The sequence below is a fragment of the Phaseolus vulgaris genome, chromosome 5, assembly GCF_000499845.2.
Source record: "Phaseolus vulgaris cultivar G19833 chromosome 5, P. vulgaris v2.0, whole genome shotgun sequence".
In the NCBI taxonomy this organism is placed as follows: Eukaryota; Viridiplantae; Streptophyta; class Magnoliopsida; order Fabales; family Fabaceae; genus Phaseolus; species Phaseolus vulgaris.
In genome coordinates this window covers 39,468,870-39,488,091 of record NC_023755.2, presented here as the reverse complement: position 1 = coordinate 39,488,091, position 19,222 = coordinate 39,468,870, and the positions used below count along the sequence as shown (strand labels likewise).

Here is a 19,222-nt window from a genome sequence, read left to right as displayed (position 1 = left end):
ATTATATAAAAAATTAGCTATTAAAATTGAATGATAAAAACTATTTTAAGTTCCTAATCAAATTCTGGTTTGTGAGAGCCATAATATCTGAAGTTAACTTATTTACCGTCATAACTTTTTAAGGTTCCCTCTTGATCATTATTGTGTATTTAGACAATAGTTTTCATAATTAAGATCATGTTAATTTGGTAATTTGATTATGTTAGTTTGTTTTTGATAATACCTAATTTATGTTTTAATGTTTTATTTTAAAAGAAAAAATAGTAATTAAAACTCAAGAATAAAATCTTTAAGACAAAACTTACTAGAAATTGCGTGAACATAAAATCAATTATAGACCTATAATTACTTACATATAGTTCTTTTTAATAGAAAAATATATCTTGACATACCTTAAAAAATATATTCACTTAATCATTCTTCTTTTACATTTTAATATAAATTATTAATATATATATATATATATATAATTATGAAAAATATTAATTTAATAACTGTAGTTTATAACTCAAGTGTAATTTAGATCATATAATTTTAAAATTGTTTCATTTCAATAATTTTTTTTTTCTTTCCTATTGTAAATCACTGAAAACTCAGGGAATCACTAAAAATTTAGTTCTCCATTACAAGAAAAGAAAATTATTAAATAGTAATCAAATTTAGAAAAAAAATAATTAGTCACTATATTAACTAAATTAGATATTAATTTAGAGATTAAACAATTATTGATATATAATGTGGTTTCTATTGTTACATTACAAGAAAATCATGAAATAGAAACCAATTTTTAGAAATCAAAATAATTAGTTGCAATAGTAACTAAATTAGAGACCATTTTAGAAACTAATAAAAATTTTGGTTTTTAAATAGTTTCTATTATTGTTAAATCGTTTCTAAATTGGTATCTAATTAGCAACTAGGTTTTAGATACCAAATTTAGAAACTAAATAATTGGTAGTTAAAACCTTTGTTGCTAATTAGATACCAATTTAGAAACGATTTAACAATAATAGAAACTAATTTAAAAACCATTTTTTTTAGTTTCTAAAATGGTCTTTAATTTAGTTACTATTGCAACTAATTATTTTGATCTCTAAAGATTAATTTCTATTTCATGATTTTCTTGTAGTGTTAGTAAAATATTATAAATAGTTTATAAATTGATATATAAATTAGCTACTAAAGTTTTAGTTACTAATATTTTAGATTCTAAATTATTGTCTCTGAGACTAATAGAAACTAATTTAAAACATAAGTAGTTAGTAGATAAAACTTTGGTAACTAATAGTCAGATACCAATTTAAAAATTACTTTATAAATTTTTATTAATAATAGAAATATTTTTTTATATCAATAATTTTTTAGTTTATAAAATGGTTTATAATTTAGTTATTAATTATTTTAATTTTTAAAATTAGTTTTTGTTTAATGAATTTTTTTTTAGTAATTTGGAGATATGTAAGTAATTATATTTTTGGAATAGATTTTGAGGACAGAGAGGTGGGTGGAGGACTTAAACTCTTGCAAGTGTTCGATGTGACCTCCCACTACGCAAACCAAATGCTTCTCATCTTATCTTTACATCAAATTTATTAGTTTTCACTTTTCATTTCTCAGTGCCAACCTGACTTTAGAGAGGGGACCATGCATGTTTTTCTTACAAATAAACCAGCTTTTCTCCTTCCCAAGCCCTAGCTAGGGACGTATGAGCAAGAGTACCACTAATTCTTCTCAGTCACCCATACTCAACTTTTTTGTTAAAAACAGTACCTGATTGTGTATTAAGTAATTGCTGTTAGTTACAACAGATCCGATCCGGACACACATATCGGATATCAACATAACACCGGACACACATATTGGATATCAACATAACATATGTATGACAAAAGACATTAGTGTCTATTTGGGACATAAATATGAATGCTTAAAGTTAACCACTTGAAGAATCATTGAAGGACTATTTGATTTAGGGGTCTAAGGTTCCATTCAAATTTGGCTATACGAATTTGATACGCTGTTGTTGTTTTAATCTTTTAGCCACCCACCACCTTTAGCTTTGCATCTTAATCAATGGCACCACACTTTAAACAGCATGAAGTCAAAATCAACATAATATATTTGTGACAATTTAGATACCAAAGTCCCCAAAACTGCACTTTTTCTTCAATTATCTTTAACCCAAAGGGGAAGAAGAGCACTAGAGACCTCAGATTATGACATAGCCACCATATTTAATCTTTCATGTGTGGGGTGAGAGAGAGAAGGTTTGAAAGTGACAGAGAGCATGGGATGCTGTAGACAAAAGAAGGTAGAGAAACCTACACAAAAGAAAACACAGCCCTTTGGAGTACAATTGTATTTCTCTTTTGGTAAACTTTGCAAATAGTTACCATCTGCACCAAATCTCTTTATATACCAACATAAGTAGGACAAAATTGTAGAACACACGAGAGCCAGAGCAGAGTAACACTGCCTCTGCTCTAGAACACTTTTAGAGAATGCTGCTCAGAGAAACCTTTCGCAAGACCAAGGTTGTACTCCACAAGACCCTCCGTAGCTTCAAGTCTGCAATCTTTGGAGGGTACCAAAAACTACCCAGATCTCTCTCCTTCAATCCATTCCTCGGTCGCAGTTGCAATGCCAGAACCTACACAAGTGATCAATTCTACAATGAGTTTTATGACATTCTGCAATCTGATCTGAACAGAGTAAAGAGGGGTGCCGACAGCAACAGCATGAGCAGGTCGAGAGAGCGAATGGAAGATGCTGCAAACACTGAAACCCTCAGGAAACAGAGTTCTGGTGAAGATGGAGAAGTGGAAGAGAAGAAAAGCAGAGGGAGCTGTGAATTGGAAAAGAAGGAATGGTTGAAGATGAAGGAGGGAGGTAATGAGTTGGCGCAGAAGATGAAGGAATTAGAGATGATGGATACGGGTGATGTTGAGCACGTGCTGGACATAGAAGAGGCACTTCACTACTACTCACGCCTTACAAGTCCTGTTTATTTGGATATTGTGGACAAGTTCTTCACCGACATGCACACTGAATTCTCAGTTCAAGAGTCCTCTGTCACCGCCGTCAAACGCTCCAAGTCAAAGGGAAGACTTGGCTCAATCAGGTTGTAGATAAGTTCGTTCATCTTTACGCAGAGAATGGTGTATTGTATATGAAAACTCTTTTGTTTTTTACCATTTTGTTGTGTCTTTGATTTTCCTTCTCCCAGTGTGCTTAGAGCTATTTGAATTTGTTTGGTGTGAATTCCCACTATTTATACTTGTCCTTTTCTTTTTTACTTTCTGCTCATTTCAATCTTCCATTGAATCTATTTTGTACACTATAGAAATGAATTATTTGGTGAGAATTTCTAGCCCAGTTTGTCAAATTTCCCAATTTTAAAACTTTCTAGGAATACAGTCTCTTTTCTCAAAGAGATGTGTCATCTTTGTAGAATTTCAAATTTTGTCTTTATTGAATAAGATAGAATGCGAGGGAAAGAAAGAATTTTAGAACATGTCTGGTTTCAAAATTTTCGTTTCACATCGAAAAGATGTCATTTTATTATAAGATTCTTTGAACCCTTTTCCCCTTTCATTTCTAAAGTTAGGCGAGGGATAGCAAGATTGAATGAAAGGAATGGCAGATAAATTACGATTTACATACACGAATTATTTGAAGCTGTTTCCATCAAAATTGACTATTGTTTTTCTAATGATCAAGGGATGCATGAGTATGAGCAGTTTCCCATTCAATTTGTACTGATTTGTCAAGAAATATTTCGTACTCTTTAGCTTCAATAAAAGTGTATTCATAGTATTAAAAATATTTCATTTTTTTTTTATATTTTTAACTTCTAATTCTTCAACCCACTTTTATGAAAAAAATCTTCAACCGGGTGGTTCATATTATTTTCACTTGAAATAAATTTCATTTGTTTTAGAGTAGAATTGTTTAGAATAAAGTTTCTACATTCTATTCAACAACTATTTTTAAAATAAAATATGATATTATAATAAAATATATATTTTTTTAAATGTTAAACTGTTGAGAAGATATCATTAATCTATTGGTTAAAAGACAACCAGGCATGTTTCAAATTTCAAAACTAAACTGTACCGGTATGGCCGAGATGCCGAGGCCTGAGAAGACTTGGCCGAGATGCCGAGGCCTGAGAAGACTTGGCCGAGAGGCCGAGACCTTAGAAGACTTGGCCGAGAGGCCGAGACCTTAGAAGACTTGGCCGAGAGGCCGAGGGGCCGAGACCTTAGAAGACTTGGCCGAGAGGCCGAGACGACTGAGAGGCCGAGACCTTAGAAGACTTGGCCGAGACGACCGAGACCACTGGAACATGGCCGATGGCCGACCCATGCCATGATGATTTGGCCGATGGCCGACCCCTATTACAGTTAACGCTCAAACCAAGATCAGTGAAGCTAATCTATCATTAAGAATTAGGTAATGCAAACCTAAGAGGTGTCCACCTCGATAAATGGGCCCAACAAGGTAGGCCCACTAGAATAATATAAATAGTACGCATCCCAAGGAGTAAGGTATGTCATTTATCACTCTGAGAGCTGACCACCCGCTTTACTGACTTGAGCGTCGGAGTGCCTTCGCAGGTACCCCCCATCGGTGTTCAGCCGAGGCCGAGGGCCGAAGGAGAAGAAGGAGGGCGAAGAGAACCCAAGTTCACTACCCAGTCACTTGACCGACCGAAGGAAGGAGAAGAAGACTTCAATAGTTCTCTAGGTCCCATCTCCCTAGCAGGAACATAAACTAAATTGAAAAAATAAAGCCTAACCATACTCTTTTGAAAGTTTGGGGACAACTTATTAAAGTTAGGACCAGTCCTATTAATAAGTATCTACATAATATATAGGTCACGATCTTCTTTACGGTCATCTATAGATTTTTGCCACTTTTTTCCATTGTTTTGTTCCATAATGTCTGCCACATTAATTCTTCAACTGTACTGTATTTATTACATCATTCCTTTCATGACAACCATGAATTTTGGGTGTAATGTTCTTTCAGAGAAGGACGGGAGAAATTCAGTACGAATAAATCATAGATAAATCTCTCATATATGAGGGATTAAGATAACATTTATGAATTCACTTATGATCGATCTCACATTCTTATTCAATGTGTCCAATGTGAGACTACAAAATTAGTCATCGAGAAAAATATTAATACTCCATCTATCAATCAGAACCAATTTGTAATTAGATAAAATATTCATAAAAACTGAAATTGCTTTGTAGATTTTATCCTACTCTGTGTAAAAAATTGAACTATTTTTATTAAAAATGGGGGCGGGGGCAGATGCAGTACTTGGCCGCAGAAACCCTTGTAGTAATAAATGAAAACAAATAAATGGTCTTATATTATATTTCTGACAGGAATGAGAGCTTTATACACAGATACATTGCCTTGATAGAGGCATGTAAAACCAATACAAGTCTACATTCTTAGTAAAGAGAAAAATGAAGACTCCAAACCCCAGTTTCTGATCCTGAGGAGAATAGGAAAAACAATGATGAATCAACGAGTAAGAGGGTCACGTCGAACTCACATAATCTCCACCTGAATCACAGAAATGCATGATTCCGATCACCGAAATAAAACATTCTAACAAGGGAGTCTGTTAATTATATCAGTAACCGGTAGTAGATGAAACCAAAACATTGTGCTCCTTTAAACGTTTCTGAAAATGGGCTAAACGGGTTTGCAGCTGCAGGATGCCAGCAGCCTTCTGAGAAAGAATGGCATTTAGTCTTGTTACATAATCATCCAGTTGATTCCCTGGTTGATCTGCTTCAACCAAGAGGTTCATCTCCTGCATGCCAAGCGCAGATAAAAATACGAATGAGAAATGGAATTCATATTTCTCCATTCTAGGACCTATTTATATCATTATTCCTAGAATAAATAACACTGAAACCACGGCCAGTATTCGGTAAGCGATTCAATAAATTTTAAGTTTGGTGTATATATATATATATATATATATATCAATGTTCTTGATGAAAACATGCACATAATTCTTGATTATGATATGATATTCATAAAAAAAATCTCTTTTTAAGTACTCACTACAATAGTCGTATTCAATAATCTTGAGACACATCGCCCAATAAATGAAAAGATGCAACAAAAACACCATTTAATACCTCTCTAACAATATTCATGGTCTCCTCTACTTGTGTCCGGTGAGCATTTACTAGGTCCTCTTCTTCCTGAATTAAAGACACGCATTAAAGAAAGATCAGCATTGAAATTTTTAATATAATTGTTACGGCAGTAGCCAACAACTTAACTTACCTGTAAGAGGGCATTTAAATCATCCTCAGCGCGTGTGGTTTGAGGCTCAACTTTTGGGAGGTCCTTCCACTTCATCAGACCACTGGGTTTCTTCAATTTGTCATCAGTTGTAGCATATGACTCCATCTTTCCATTTTTCTTCGAAGATGGTTTCACCTGCTCGTAATACTCTTCAGGGGGACTAAAATCATCCCCTTCATTTTCATCTGGCCATCCATCTGTTGTGCGATCCTCATAGGCTGATCCAGTAATGGAAGATAACGGAACCGTGGTTGATTCTTTAAGGTTGAAATTTGTTGATATAGCATCTTTCTTTGTATTGTTCCCTTTAGACAAGCTTTTCACCCTGGTTTGTAACAGAAAAATATTATTTTTATTTACCTTGTTAGCACATAAGTGGGTGGGTGGGTTGTATTTGTCTGAGGTGTGATGCGGGTGGTTTGAAAGAGTGATAATACAGAACTACACCTATCAGAAAATTCATGTTACCTGTCAGCATATCTTAATGTATTCAGAGTATGTTCGCAAGAACCAGTGCTTGGTGATATGCATGAAATCATAACGGTGCGGGAGTTGCCAACAAATGAATCCCTCAAAACTTCAGTCAGTTTACTGCCTCTGAAAGGGATGTGTCCTTGGTCATTATCAAGAGCTCTTATGCATTCCTTTAGGGCAAGTAAGCTCTTGTTGATTTCAGCACCTTCTATTCTGAATCATATGGTTGTAAACACATGACGCAACAAAAATACATTAGACTAATGTGAGAATGTTAGAGGGATGCAAATAATTCATTATAGAATCCATTTCTGAGACATCTTCAATAATAATGTATACCCAAATTTGGAATTAATCTTAATTTATATTTCTTAATTTTCTCAGATATAAGTACTATTTAAACTTGGATAAGTAACATGATAAATCCATCTCACATAACTCAAGCTTAATCATACCTTGTCTGTTTGTCATTATCTGTGGTATCCGCTCCACGTTCGCTACCAGCAAGATCTATGAAGGAGAGCTTGCCAACCAAACGGGGAGGTTTGGATTCATTTCCATCAACTGACCTCTTGATAGCAAGTTGAAGTATTGCATGTGATCGTGATGATTCCTCATTTGCACCTGTAGTGCCTGTACTTCTTGTGGAATTTCCTTTCTCAATCAGTTCTTTGATGTTCTCCACATCTGAGACTCGGTATTCTTGTAAACCCACAATGCAAACTTGCTGCTTACCATCCTCCCTCATGCAAAGTTTTCTGCATAAGTACAACTTTAAATCTCGAGAACACAAGATTACAGGTACAAAACAGAAGATATTGACTTACTTTCTATCATTAAGAAGATCAAAAAGTTTGCCACCATATATTTCAAAGAAGCTCACAAACAATTGAAATCCCTGGTTTCTGTAAGTATGATGCATCAATCTAAGGATGTCCCTTGATGCTTTAAGTGGCAGTGGCTTCATAGTGAAAGTTTTTCCACTTCCTAGAAGAACAGAAATCGTATTTAGAAGCCCACTCATAGTACAAATCTTTGAGGTTAAATTGTCGGCCTAAACTTCGATGATTTTTGGTCAACAACTAAGCCTTAAAACATGGAAGTCCCAAAGAGATGTGGAAATATCAATTTACAACTTAACATAAAATCCACATTTGTCTTCCGGCAGAAATAAAAAATTCAGAGGGTGTGTTATCACCTGTTTGTCCATATGCAAAGCATGTTGCCTTAGTGCGTTCAAAGATTATTGGAACTATAGGCTCTACTGTTTCACGATACACCTGAAAAAGAATTTAAACAAAGTTACATAAGGATATAAAACATGTTGTCAATCATTCCTTTCAACTGAAAGTTTATGTACACAATAGTTACCTCATCATTTGTAACCTCTTCATTCAAAACAGCATCAAAAACAAATTCATGCTTTTCTACATACCGAGTTAAGTCCACCTGTAAAGCATATAATTTTAAAATGTGTAAACATAGAACATCTATTAGAGTACAATATCCAGAAAGAGTACGTTATATTTAAAACAAACAGACAGACAGTTACAATCCACGTCCTACCTGTATTTTTTGTTTTATATATTCACAACAAAAAAAATATAGAAATATCAGTTACATAGCCAGTGTAACACTAGATTTCTTAGTACATAAGTTATCATTTTCAGCAACAAGGACGAGTATACTGCAGTGGACATTGGAATCATTGATCAATGTTGACTCTTGAACTCACCTTCAGTTTAGTCTCGTGCACTGTTAAAGAATTGGAATATGTTTCTATAATGTCTTCCTCATTTTTTGCTAATTCTTTCTTATTCATTGGTCTTTTACGAACCTGCATTAAAAAAATAACATGCAGATATTAGAAGAAAATTAAAAGCTGTGTTCTTTTCCTTACAATTGAAAAAAATTTAGTAGTATTCATTGCCAGATAATTCAATGAATTATATTATGTTCAATGTAAACAAAGTTGGAATTGTGTCAGAGCAGTTTTAAAGAAAAAAAATGTCCAAATTACAATCAAACAGACAGTACAAAAACATTTTAAATAAAAATGAAACATGACTGGTGAATTTAGATATGCAAAAGAACATACCACAACTTTAATCTTTGCTACTGGATTAGATTTCTCTTTCTCTGCAGGAAAACTCTTCAATATGTTTTCATTTTCAGGAGCTCGAGCTCTACCAGTTTGTTTGCTCAACATGTAAGGTTCAGAGTCATCAAAACTTCTCCCTCGACCAGGTTGATACAGGGTGTTTGCATCATATGCATTGGAGGCTGGCATCTAGAAGAAGAGACAAATTATAATCAAGTTTAAGCTACCTTTTCGTGTGCTTCTACTTTCAATTTGCATCATATGATCAACTTAAGAATGCAATATCCCACAACATCAACACAAATTTTGCATAGTATAAACAAACACTTTCAAGCTTTAGAGAGTCAACGAAATAAAAATCTTTTATAGCCGTAACATTTCAAAAGGGTGCAATGTGACCGTTAAACACAAGATGAATGACAACTTTAGAAGAACAAAGCACAGAAATCAAATGAAAGTTCATCCGCTGTTGACAGTAACAACCTCAGGAGGAAGAAGCTCGGTATCGAACGAATGCAGATCCAACAAGCCGGGACTGAAATCACCCGACAAATCATCGCCGTTCTTTTTCTGCATCGAAGCGCGGTAACCACCGGGAGGAGTGGAAGGCTCCACATAATACTCAGTTCCACCGTTAAAGCTCCTCTGCGCATTCCGGTACATTCTTCCTCCCTGCGCTGCGCCGCCACCGCCGTACAAGTTATAGTCCTGCGTGCATTCCAAGGACAAGACAAATCTCATGAAATCGGAGCAAAACGCGCAAGCACAAAGGTAGAAGAGAAGATCGATAGCGGAAGGGGAAAAGAGAGAGAGAGAGAGCAGAGAATGAGATCACCTGAAGCGGCGGAAGTTGATTGGTGGAGGATTGAAGGTGTTGGAGGCCAGCAGATTGGAGCCACCTGTTGCCGTTGGAGGAGCCATCGAGGAAATTATCGGAGTACTGGCGCTGGTGGTGCACACCGGCCGCACCAGATCTCAGCCCCTGTCTCCCAGGACCGTTCATCTTCCTTGGCGACGATGAGATCGGAAAGGAAGGGTGCGAGGGAGGTGATCGGGTATCATACAACGACAGTGAAGTGGAGTGGAGTGAAACCGAAGATATAGGAAGGAACGAAAAGATACGATTGAAGCGACAAAGTGTTGTTGTAGAGAAACCAAGGAAGGGAGCCTTTGAAATTTTTTGAACGGACACGGTGTCTGGCACGTGCGAGTCAGTCAAACGACGTCGTAGCGTTGGGGGTTAGGGTAGGGTAGGTCCCGTGGTTTTTTGAACTTGTCCCGTCCCACATGGGTGGGGACGGCCTCTGTTTTGTGTCTATTTATCGTTGCGCGCTTGGCTTTATATTCAAAACTTGTGGTCTTCTGCGTGCATGCTTTTAAAACCCTCTGCCACGTGGCGTCCATTACGGGTCGGGTTTCCTTGTTCATGGCAACGCACCGTAACAATTTGCGGCGCGCCACCGTGCCTCTTTGTTTTTTCACTGTTTTTTAATTTAATTTTTAACTTATTTAGCAAAATGTTCCCTCAAGTGAAGGGAATGCACTAGAACTCATCAACTCCATGATTGTTCTTGGATTCATTGGGCTCGCCATAGTCAAGCCCGTGAAGGCTCACAAGCCAATGTGCTAATGTTATGTTTTTGTTATTTAAGTTTTTCAAATTTCCCAATTTAGTCATTTTCATCACACATCTAATAAAAAAACATTAGAAAAAAAATATATGTTATCCATTAATTTTTCATGTTTGACAATATTTTTTATTTCTTTTTAAGTCTGAAATTCACAAATAACATATTGAAGTGATGCAAATAATTTGATTTGTTTTGTTACTTGATTTGATTTGAGTAACTGTAGGTGATTGTATGGTGCTTGATGTATTTGGGTATATATCTCTCTCAGCTTGTACTTGAGTTTGGCATAATCTTTTTCAAGTTGAAAAGACTCGAATGAAAATAATTGAACAAATTGAGATGTACAAAAATGTACACTTCAACAACCATATCAAATGTTTTACAAGGAATTTGAAGATAATAGTTATTTTTATAAATATTTGAAATACTTTGTGATAATACATTCTCTTTAGGTAAAAAGAGAAATAGAAAAAGAAAACAAAACTTTAAAAATCTTATGAGAGTTATTAAATACTTACAATTAGAAAGTTTCAAATTTTATAAAAAAATACAAATTTAAATTTTTTTATATTTTTAAATTCACGTGTTTCTCTTTACATTATTTTTATTTTTTCAATTTGATTTTGATTTCACTGATATATGGTTGGAATTATTATTTTTATATTGACGTTTATTAGAGTTTTTTTTTAATAATTTTGATATAAATTATTTTTTATTTAAATTGTTAGGGTTATTTGTATTGCATTATTTTATGATATTAGTTAGAATTGTTTTACTCATATTGAAAAGATTATTTCTAGAAAATGTGAACTATTTTTGTTTTCGATTAACTTTTGTCCTTGTTGTTTTACTAATGTTTGTAGTGATTATTTTATATCATAAATTCCAATGTTTTTTTAATAGTTTAGTAAGATTAAGTGTTAACTTGGAAAACTTCCAATTAATATTTAATTATCATTATTTTTTTGCTAATCAAGGATTTTTTTCAAACATCAACTGACAAGTAAAAAAAAAGCAACTAACAACTTCTTAAAAAATAATCTCAATTGATTTCAGCATAAATAATTGTAACAGAAAATAATTCCCATTAATATATATCTCGAAAAATCTTCAACAATATAAATAATATTGATCAACTTTATCATATAGACAATACGACTAAAAAACTAATTAATATTGATATTCTTTATAAATGATAAATGATAATTACTTATTATTTAAATAACCGCTATAATTGAAGTATTTTATTTAAACAAGAAAATTAAAAATTAATTTTTTTATTATTCAAACAAAATATTTTAAAAATAAATAATTTAATTTAAATTCAATGTATTTGAATGTATAAGAAATTGTAATTTTCTGTCTAAATACAATCTTAAACTTTTTCATCAAATTTACTGTGAAAATTGCCAAAATAAATTGTTTTTAAGATCAAACTAAAATTCTTAAAAGTGAAGGGACCGAATTGAACATAAAAAATAAGTTAAATGAACAAAAATATAACTTTACCTTCCCAATAAAATTGATTTTCTGTTTTGATTTATTAAAATGTAAGCACTTCTATTCTTAAAGTTAATATTCTGATCACTACTCCAGTTTGTGAAATGTACAATATTACTATTTATTTATTTATATAACAAAATAATTTTATATATAAATATTTTCTAATTAAGTTTATAATAAATAATTTGTAATGTAATGTAAGACAATTAGGCTCCAAATTATACATACGATTATATAAACTTTTATGACAATACCCTTAACTTAATCTATACTCTTAATTTTTGTAGTTAAAAAAAAGGAAATTTTCTAAAATTTGTCAAATGGTTCACAAAGTGGTTTATGAATTTGAATAGTAGTGTATTGCTATCACAAAAATTCAAAGCCAATTATTAATATTTAATAAATTCTTTAAGATATTATTGATTCATATTATTTATACCTAGCAGGAATATTACTGATAAAATCACAATTGTAATGTTGAAGACACTTGCTATAGAAATCTATTTTCATTAATTAACAATCAATATATATTAAATGACAGTCAGATTTTGAAGTGTCTTTAATAAATGAAATAACAGAGAGGTTTTAAAAAAAAACCTTTTAGTAGAAAAATATAAAATGACAAAATTAACCTTTATCACTGCTAAAATATACACTATAAAATGTCAAATATTTAATTTTTTAGTGGATGTTAGATTTTTAACTATACTAAAACAAGTATACATAGTGAAAATGATTTTTATAAACTATTTCAGCTAAAACTCATAAAAGCCAATTTTGGTCTGAATGTGAAAGAATTGTTTGACATAGGAAATAATAATGAAACATGAAATGTGAATGTGGTTGCTATGTCTTCTTCCTCAAAACTTTGTTTCTACAGTTAAAAGCTTGAGTTGTTATTTATCAAAGAGACACCTGAGAGTGATCTCATATGCAGAAAATATAGCACCGTTCACCACAAACGCTCTTGCAACTGCAGTTCCTAAACCCCTCCACAGCACCTCATATCCTTCTTCCCTAACACTCTTCCTAAGACAATCCAAAATGCCTCTGTATTTTTCTGAACAAGCTGTTTGAGCCTGCAATCTTGTTTTTATAACGTCCAAAGGGTAGCTAAATACCCAACTCATTACCCCTGCTAATCCTCCTGATACCAGCATGGTGTTCAAGCTCTCTTCACCACTTCTTCTGCAACCTGGATGAAGTTTCTCCCTTGCATATTCATATGTCCAAAAGTAGAGACCATGTGCAGGTGCATCTCTCAGCATTGTGATCCCAAGTCCACGATAAATGCCACCAAGACCCTCCATTTTCCATATGTTTTTCGCAACCCTCATAGGACCTTTTTTGGTTTCTGTGGATTTACCTGTGTTCTGCAACTGAACCCGAATTTTAACTAACTCAACAGGGGATAGTAACATACTCTGTATGGCTCCGCTACAGAATCCTCCCAAAGCAACACCCTTGTAAGAAGGAGGATCGTTAACCAAATCGGATGAACTAAATGCCCTTGAAAGAATTGCGTAAATTTGGAAGACCATAGCATTCTGCACCCAACAAAACAATCACCTCAATTTTGGATAGCTACATTTTATGAAGGATTTGAATTCGTGTTTGAACATGATTAAAGAAGTCCAAGACATATAAATAGATAAGTAATAATGAAATGCTTTGATGTTTTCTCTCTCAGTAAAACACTGATCATAATTAGCAAACTTAGAAGTAAATAGCTTTGTCCATCAAATGATGACACAGTTTACTGTCACAATTATGCAGTAAACTAAATCTCTAATAAGAAAATCTAGTATTTTCTAGGAGGAAGACGAACATTGATAGGACTTAGATGAGTAGTGGTATCATCAATAATTGGATTGTGATCATGGATCAATTGATGATTCTTCAATAGTCCAGAAGCAATTGATAGATGACTCAACTCAATCAAAATATAATTTAATATTGCCTCAGGCGTGCATCACTGAGTGGGACACGATTTCTAGTTAGTCCACAAACAAATAATTGAATAAACAATAGGGACTTCAGAACTCCCACCAGTGATTGAACAAAACATTCCAAAGAATTTGAGAACTCCAATTACTGAGTTTGAATATAATACAATGAATGATATAGAGTATTGTTAGGAGTAGGACCATGACTTAACTCTCCAGAACAGAAACATCACTAACAATCATAGCACGGTCACATTTGAATATATTACAATAAAAATTGAATCCTAAACAACAACAACCAAATCCTAAATTTTATAACTCAATCAAATTAGCCTAATAACGAAAGAAATTGAGTTCCCAAGTTAGAAAACCCCATTAATAAAAAAAAGGTAAAAATAATTTTTTGAGACAGGGTCTCTGCAATTGAGGTGGCTGGAAGATTGTACATCTAATAATGAACATAGTTACGGAACAGACCAGAAATATGAGAAGAGATTGGTTGATTTTGGTCTGCCACGTGGAGGATACAAAGTGGTATGGTACCCTCATCATCCACGTGACGAGCCTGATCAAAAACATGTCTGCTTCTAAACTCACAGCAGCAGATGAAAGACCTAGTGTTGATTGAGGGATGGAAGTAAAAAAAAAAAAATTACCTGAAAGGTAACAGAGGCCAAAGGTGCAGCCATGCCGCGGTAGAGAGCGGTTGGTCCTTCATTGGCCACCACATTTCTGAGGATGGTGAAGGCAGAGGCAGTGTTGAAGGAGTTCTGCTGCATCACACGGAGAGTGTCCAAAGGGTAACCAGAGATTATACCAGCAGTGCCTCCCAACCCTCCTGCTACAAACTCTTTTCCGGTGCTGCTAGCAAGAAACTCTGGCCAAAACTCCATTGCCACCTCTGCTTCCTTTCACTCGCTTCTGCCGCTGCTAAAAAATGAAAACTTTATGGAATTTTTTGTGCTTATTATTATATATATAATAGGGGCCTATTGACATATGATATCACAATGGGGTCTGATTAGGAAATACTGAAAACACTTTACTCGTGGACTACTCATCGATGAACACGTGGCGAGGTTGGTCACGGATCTTTGAGGTGTGATCTGGGAACTTTTGAAATGATAGAAGCAACAACAACTTTGGAAGATGAAAAGTGCTCCTTTTCAAAATGAAAACAACGTGTGAAGATAAAACAGATATGTTTCTAATACGTGTTGGAGTTGATTAGTGGAGGGTTGGATTGCCTAAGTGGGAACTGACTTGTAAAGGGTGTTGGGTAGGAAGGAAAAAAAAAACACGAAATTGAATAAAAATCCGATTTTTTTTTTAATTTAGTTCAAAGTTATTTTGGGTCTCATCCTTTTCTTAATAACAACCTACAATTCTTTTACTTTTTTCCTTTTTTTGAAAAAGAATTTAATTTAACTATAGTATTACTAAAAAAAATTAAAATTATTAGATAAGCCCATAAACATATTATCTAAAAGGAGTAAAGTAAAAGGATAAGAGGTCATGCTTTGCTGGCATAAACAATGATACCAAGAACTTCTGGAAATGAAGTGATGCAGGAATATCAGCAAGGAAATAATGGTCATTTTTTTTTCTCCAAAATCTTAACAAGAGGAATCCGGTGTAACACCATTGTACAATTATCTTCCATGTGTGCTAGAAAGTGTTAAGTCGTTTGAGGAATGAAGTTCTTGTCTGCTGTAAGAAAGCTCTGAGTCTTCCACAACCACATTGATGAAGAATGCTGGCTGTTTTGGTTGGGGAAGTTCCACTGTGTCATTTGATAGAAATGAAACAATGTCTGCCATGGTTGGTCTATCTGTTGCTTGATCTTGTACACACAGCAGGCCGATATGAACACATCTCAAAACTGCATTCTGAGGACATAGTTCATGCGAATCTGGGTCTATCAACTCCAGAGTTCTGCCTTCATTCCAGAGCTGCCACACCTACAAGTATCCCAACATCCAAATGAAACTTTAAACCTTTGATAATCATAAATTTGATGAACTAGTCATTTGAGTTGAGAATGAGAAACTTACATATCCTATGAGGTTGAGTGTACGATCTGAATCATAAAGACTATTATTTTTCTTGCCAATAAGTATTTCTAGTAGCAGCACACCAAAGCTGAATACATCTATTTTGATGGACACAACACCATTTATTGCATACTCTGGAGCCATGTAGCCACTGAAATGATCGAATGCTTGTGTGTAAGGATGAATGAAAGAGAACAACTTTGAAAATGCATGACCCAATTATAAACTTACTATGTACCAACAACTCTGTTTGTGTTTTCTTCTGATGCCCTTACACCAAATATTCGAGCCAGGCCAAAGTCAGATATCTTAGGATTCATCTCGTGATCAAGCAATATATTACCTGCTTTCAGGTCTCGATGTATCACCTTTAGTCTCGAGTACTTGTGTAGATAAAGAAGTCCTTGAGCAATGCCTCCAATGATGTTCAACCGTTTTTCCCAGTCTAGCAAGTTCTTTCTAGCTGAATCTGTTTTAAAGTAAGCATGATTGTTAAAATGCTACTGCATGCTAACATTTGGCACAGTCTTGGCAATGCCTTTGCTAAGACAAAAAAGAAGCTTACCAAATAGGTAGAAGTCTAAGCTTTTGTTAGGCATGTATTCATAAACCAATATTCTTTCATCTCTCTGGATGCAGAATCCTAGAAGTTTTACAAGATGAGTGTGTTGGAGTTTGGCCATAAGTTTGGCTTCATTCTTAAATTCCATTACCCCCTGTTCTGAACTCTTAGAAAGTCGCTTGATTGCTACTTCTTGCTGATCACTTAGTGTTCCCTGAAGGTGTCATTGTATCAGTTCTGATTCAGATAGTTTCAAATTTAAGCAAGAAAATTAATTGCTTCTCATACAGATATATGGTTTCAAATTACCTTATAAACAGGACCGAATCCACCCTCTCCTAGCTTATTAGCTGCTGAGAAATTCTCTGTTGCTGCAACAATGGTTTCAAAGGTGAATATTTCAACCCCATTACTTGTCTTTCCCTTGTTCTTACTTTTTCTGGAATTACCTCCAATGTCATGTAATAACTTCTTCTGCATCTTCTTTCTCTCCACTGGTGGTGAGACATGAACATGTAAGTTATAAAAAGGTCTTACATACTTAAACTCACTAAACCGTATCTAAATTATGACAGCTACCTTTAGCTTTGTAATTTCTCCACAAGACACGCCATAAATAGAAAATTACAGGTATTGCAAATGCTGCTGCCACCCCAATGATGAGCCATATGTACCACCGGTTTACTGCAATTCATAGATAGATAATTTACTACTCTGAAAAGGTGGCTGAAATTTTTTTAGATGGTAATTAGAGGGTTTATTACTCATGTATTCTTACTTCATATCCTAAGAAAGGTAACTAATGAAAATACTTCCAAAGAATCAAGAGTGATAACCAACTTACCTGGGGCCATTGATTAGTAACCAGGAAGTACTATACTTGTTATTCTAATTTTAGCTTGTAAAAAAGTGATTTTTCTTTACTAGAAAACATCATTTTCATCATATAAAAAAGTGTATACAACTCACACAGTTGTCAAAACATCATTTCGTTCTTGTATTGTTTTGTTTCCTTCTTCTAGGACTAGAAGCAAAAAATATAGTCACCTTTTGTGGTGGGGAATCTGGTCGTACTTTTGTCATCCGGGAGCAGTGCAACAGAAACATAGATGGGCAGTGCTATGTCTACAGAGGCTCTAACAAATTCTGTTCCTTTGAGCCATATCTGACACCCAGTATTGTTTTTGTGGTTTATTGGGGCATAGGCTTGACAGGAACAATTGTTCCTGCATATGATCTCACAGCACTGCGTGCCATTGCTGCCTGCATAAACTTCAGTGCCAACGGTGGACATGTTACCAACACCTTCCACGAAATCACCTTCAGAGCTCCTGCAGGAAGGAACGCTTTGAGGTGTGCACACAGAGCGTAGAGTCTGATTTGTGTGAAAATTTTGAATGTAGGAGCTGTATCCACTCATTTTATCCTCGTACCTTGACCACAACATGACGCCTCCATAATTTGGTGACTCGTTTACTGCAGGCAAGATCTTCGAAACTAATACATCAGCTGAAACATAACCGCTTGGAACTGCAGCTTGATCTGCTGGTAACCCCAGAAATATTTTCCCTGCATTCAATGACGAGGACCAACGGTTCCATACTTTAAGGAAGTTGTCGAAATTGTTTTGGGTATATTCGCATGAAGGATTGTTGTAGAATTGTATCCAGACATAGTCAAAAAGGCCAGTAGCAAGGGCGGAATCCAGCGTAGCATCAGGAAATGGACACTGAGGAGTTGCTGACAGGTACACTTTGCGTGTCTGTGAATATGAAACCAGTTGAAGGGAAAGGTTTCCCAGAAACGATGATTCACCTGCCCTTATGTCAAAGTCAATGCCATCTAAGACTGCATCCCCAAATGGGCGTGATGAGGATGAGCCACCCAGGAAATTGTTCCACAAGTAATCGGAAACATTCTTGGCATCCTCAATGGAAGTTATAGAGTATTTATCACTGTTTCCTCCAATAGAAAGCATCACCTTGATCCCTTGCTTTTGACAATTTCTAATTTCTCTTCCGATTTCAGTGCACACATTAGAAGATGCTACGTCACAATGATTAGCCGCAATGGCCAGTTTTGGGGTTTGGCCATTCCCAAAGGTGGAAAGGGAGGCTATGTTGACGTAGGAGTATTTTCCTGTTGCACATGTTTCTGTAAGGTTTCCCTCTCGGGGGTTTTGACCCCAGTAAATGGCAATGTCTTCACCTTCAGAAGGGTGAAGTAGAAGGAGGAGCAATAGAGAGGGAAACACGCTTCTTCTCATCTTCCTCTCTTTATGTTCTCACTTGTTTTTAGTAGTAATCAACCCATTCAACCAAATATGTATTATCTATGGCTCTATAATTTCTATCTCTTTCCTACTTCTTTACCACTTATCCGAAGGAACCATACTTTTGACAGTTCCTAATATCTCTCTTTGTTCACCCTTTTGCAGAGGGTTCAGTTGAGTGATTTGGCCATCCCCAAAGGTGGAAAAGAAAATAAATGAGGATTGGGAAGAGGTAAAATGGAGGGGGATGAACACTTTTGTTCATCTTCCCCTGTTCTTATCAATGGTCAAGTTATTGGCAATCTGCCATTGGGCAGCATGCTGAGAGGATTTC

At 34.8% G+C, this 19,222-nt stretch overlaps 4 protein-coding genes across 4 annotated transcripts; 1 reads left to right on the top strand and 3 right to left on the bottom strand.

The window, feature by feature from the left end:
- Window positions 1-2,299: 2,299 nt before the first annotated feature.
- Window positions 2,300-3,370, top strand: LOC137835928 (uncharacterized). The gene has a single exon (XM_068644685.1). The coding sequence runs from the start codon at window positions 2,502-2,504 to the stop codon at window positions 3,126-3,128; it is 627 nt and encodes a 208-aa protein (XP_068500786.1). The 5' UTR covers window positions 2,300-2,501; the 3' UTR covers window positions 3,129-3,370.
- A 1,993-nt stretch (window positions 3,371-5,363) lies between these two features.
- LOC137835939 (kinesin-like protein KIN-13B) lies at window positions 5,364-10,233 on the bottom strand. Its single transcript, XM_068644696.1, has 12 exons — window positions 9,756-10,233; window positions 9,404-9,628; window positions 8,918-9,109; window positions 8,555-8,656; window positions 8,191-8,268; window positions 8,018-8,099; window positions 7,647-7,806; window positions 7,275-7,577; window positions 6,814-7,032; window positions 6,325-6,670; window positions 6,174-6,239; window positions 5,364-5,839 (listed from the first exon to the last, which is right to left on the bottom strand). The coding sequence occupies exons 1-12, from the start codon at window positions 9,921-9,923 to the stop codon at window positions 5,657-5,659; spliced, it is 2,124 nt and encodes a 707-aa protein (XP_068500797.1). The 5' UTR covers window positions 9,924-10,233; the 3' UTR covers window positions 5,364-5,656.
- Window positions 10,234-12,777: 2,544 nt separating this feature from the next.
- On the bottom strand, window positions 12,778-14,971 carry LOC137835937 (mitochondrial arginine transporter BAC2). Its single transcript, XM_068644695.1, has 2 exons — window positions 14,657-14,971; window positions 12,778-13,601 (listed from the first exon to the last, which is right to left on the bottom strand). Exons 1-2 carry the CDS (start codon window positions 14,891-14,893, stop codon window positions 12,951-12,953), a joined length of 888 nt encoding a protein of 295 aa, XP_068500796.1. The 5' UTR covers window positions 14,894-14,971; the 3' UTR covers window positions 12,778-12,950.
- Window positions 14,972-15,508: 537 nt separating this feature from the next.
- Window positions 15,509-18,940, bottom strand: LOC137835936 (G-type lectin S-receptor-like serine/threonine-protein kinase CES101). The gene is made up of 7 exons (XM_068644694.1): window positions 17,691-18,940; window positions 17,196-17,300; window positions 16,926-17,110; window positions 16,620-16,830; window positions 16,286-16,523; window positions 16,055-16,205; window positions 15,509-15,961 (listed from the first exon to the last, which is right to left on the bottom strand). The coding sequence occupies exons 1-7, from the start codon at window positions 18,880-18,882 to the stop codon at window positions 15,653-15,655; spliced, it is 2,391 nt and encodes a 796-aa protein (XP_068500795.1). The 5' UTR covers window positions 18,883-18,940; the 3' UTR covers window positions 15,509-15,652.
- Window positions 18,941-19,222: the final 282 nt, after the last annotated feature.